The sequence below is a fragment of the Sinocyclocheilus grahami genome, unplaced genomic scaffold (genome assembly GCF_001515645.1).
Source record: "Sinocyclocheilus grahami isolate Dianchi unplaced genomic scaffold, SAMN03320097.WGS_v1.1 scaffold4703.1, whole genome shotgun sequence".
NCBI classification, from domain to species: domain Eukaryota; kingdom Metazoa; phylum Chordata; class Actinopteri; order Cypriniformes; family Cyprinidae; genus Sinocyclocheilus; species Sinocyclocheilus grahami.
Window position 1 is genome coordinate 9,066 of NW_015509592.1, and position 1,842 is coordinate 10,907.

Consider the following 1,842-nt stretch of genomic DNA (forward strand, 5'->3'; position numbering starts at 1 on the left):
TTTGCACCTGCGGCAATACAACGACGCTCTTCTCATTAATGACACCGTTCGCATGGTGGACGCGTTCCGGGGTCTAGACGAGTTCTACAATTCAAGGAAAACCAAATTGCTGGATGGAACAGATCTCTTTCTCCAGGGACTTTTTGATGGTGTGGATTGTTTACTGTGCTGTTGACTATTGTGATGCTCTGTGAAGGGATAGTTAACCCCTCATCATTTACTGACCGCAGTGTTGTTACAAACCTGTATGACTTATTTTCCCACACACATACAAATAATAATAACAGAGGGAGAAATTTTTCATGCTATTTTTCCATACAGTGAAAGACTTTATTTGAGGGTTTAAGTTTCAAAAAGGACAAAAATATATTGGCACCATAGCAGTTATGGGCCAATGTTACACTTTTTTGTATTTTATCAGTCAGTATTAGATATATATCTGCTAATATATTAATAAATATATTTACATGTGCCTGCTCGTGCACCCTATTGTTAAATTTAGATTTGAGCATTTCTGTCATCTAACACTCACTTAAAGTTAATATTTAAAAAAACTGTAATAATTTAATAACACTGTTAATCTTTATCTAAGTTCAAAATGAATCACATTTGTATACTGTATTTTTATAATTTTGTGATGTCTAAATTAACATGTCGGATTTAAAATCATAGATTTTAGTTTTTTATATTTCATTTTTAATTTATTTAGACTAAATAGTATAGAATTGTAATAGAATTTATTGGTTATAGCCAAAATTGTATTATCAGTGCAAAAAAAGCTTCACAAATGTAGTCCACTTGATTGGTGTGTTATAAAAGTCTTGTAAAGTCATACGATTCTTTTATTTTTATTTTTTTTGTGGGAGACAGGCTGAAATTGAAGCCCTTATTCATTGATAATTTTGCTTTTTGCTTAAATCTCAGTTTTGTTTATGCATATTTAGATTACTGTCCCCTTATTTGTGGTCTGTGTTGACAGCAAAATTTGATGATGTTGTCTTTGTTACTAGCATTCAGCTAATAATATCTCGACCATTCATTCAAATGATGACAAATATTTCCGCTCTTCTGTTTCTGCTCAGAGAACCGTGTGGAGCTTAAACAGCTGGCATCGAATGCCCGCTACGAAAACCCCAAACTGGCCCGGTTGCAATGCACATTGCAGGAAGAGTTTAATGATGAAAACTCTCGCGCTATCCTCTTCTCAAAGACCCGCAGGGGCACCCATTGTCTGTTTGACTGGGTGAAATCCAACCCTGAGCTGCAGAGGGTCAACGTCAAAGCTGGCATTCTCACAGGAGCGGGTACAGGTGCAAATCACATGACCCAGGTACTTTCACACAAGAAAGTGTCTCAAATGGTTTCCCTAAAAAGCATTTGTTAGTCATGTTTACTTGAAGAAAAACATCCAATATACAGTATTTACAGGAGGAAGAAGTTTACTTACAGTATAATTTTCTCTACTTCCTATTTATGTCTGCTTTTTTGTATTTGTTCTTAGAATGAACAAAAGGAAACCATTAAACATTTTAGAAAAGGAATCCTCAACCTCCTCATCTCCACCAGTGTAGCTGAGGAAGGACTTGATATTCCAGAATGCAACTTAGTTGTACGTTACGGGCTGTTGACCAATGAGATCGCTCAGCAGCAGGCCAGTGGGCGGGCTCGAGCTATGAACAGCGTCTACTCAGTGGTAGCCGAAGAAGGTGGGCGTGAAATACGCAGGGAACTCACCAATGAGTATCTAGAAAGTCTGACTGCAAAAGCTATTGACCAAGTGCAGCAAATGAGTCCCAGGGAGTTCAGACTCAAGGTTTGCAATTCACGTCAAATAATAGAAAA

The 1,842-nt window shown here is 37.0% G+C and overlaps 1 protein-coding gene across 1 annotated transcript in view; it reads left to right on the forward strand.

The window, feature by feature from the left end:
* LOC107576950 (probable ATP-dependent RNA helicase DHX58) overlaps positions 1 to 1,842 on the forward strand; it is a gene marked incomplete at its 5' end in the record, with an annotated part of 4,542 nt that overhangs the window by 490 nt on the left and 2,210 nt on the right. The window contains 3 exons of the mRNA XM_016263071.1: positions 1 to 149; positions 1,083 to 1,330; positions 1,502 to 1,813. The exon at positions 1 to 149 is cut by the window's left edge and continues 49 nt beyond it. Coding sequence (XP_016118557.1) covers positions 1 to 149; positions 1,083 to 1,330; positions 1,502 to 1,813 — 709 coding nt within the window. The remainder of the gene's footprint in view (positions 150 to 1,082; positions 1,331 to 1,501; positions 1,814 to 1,842) is intronic.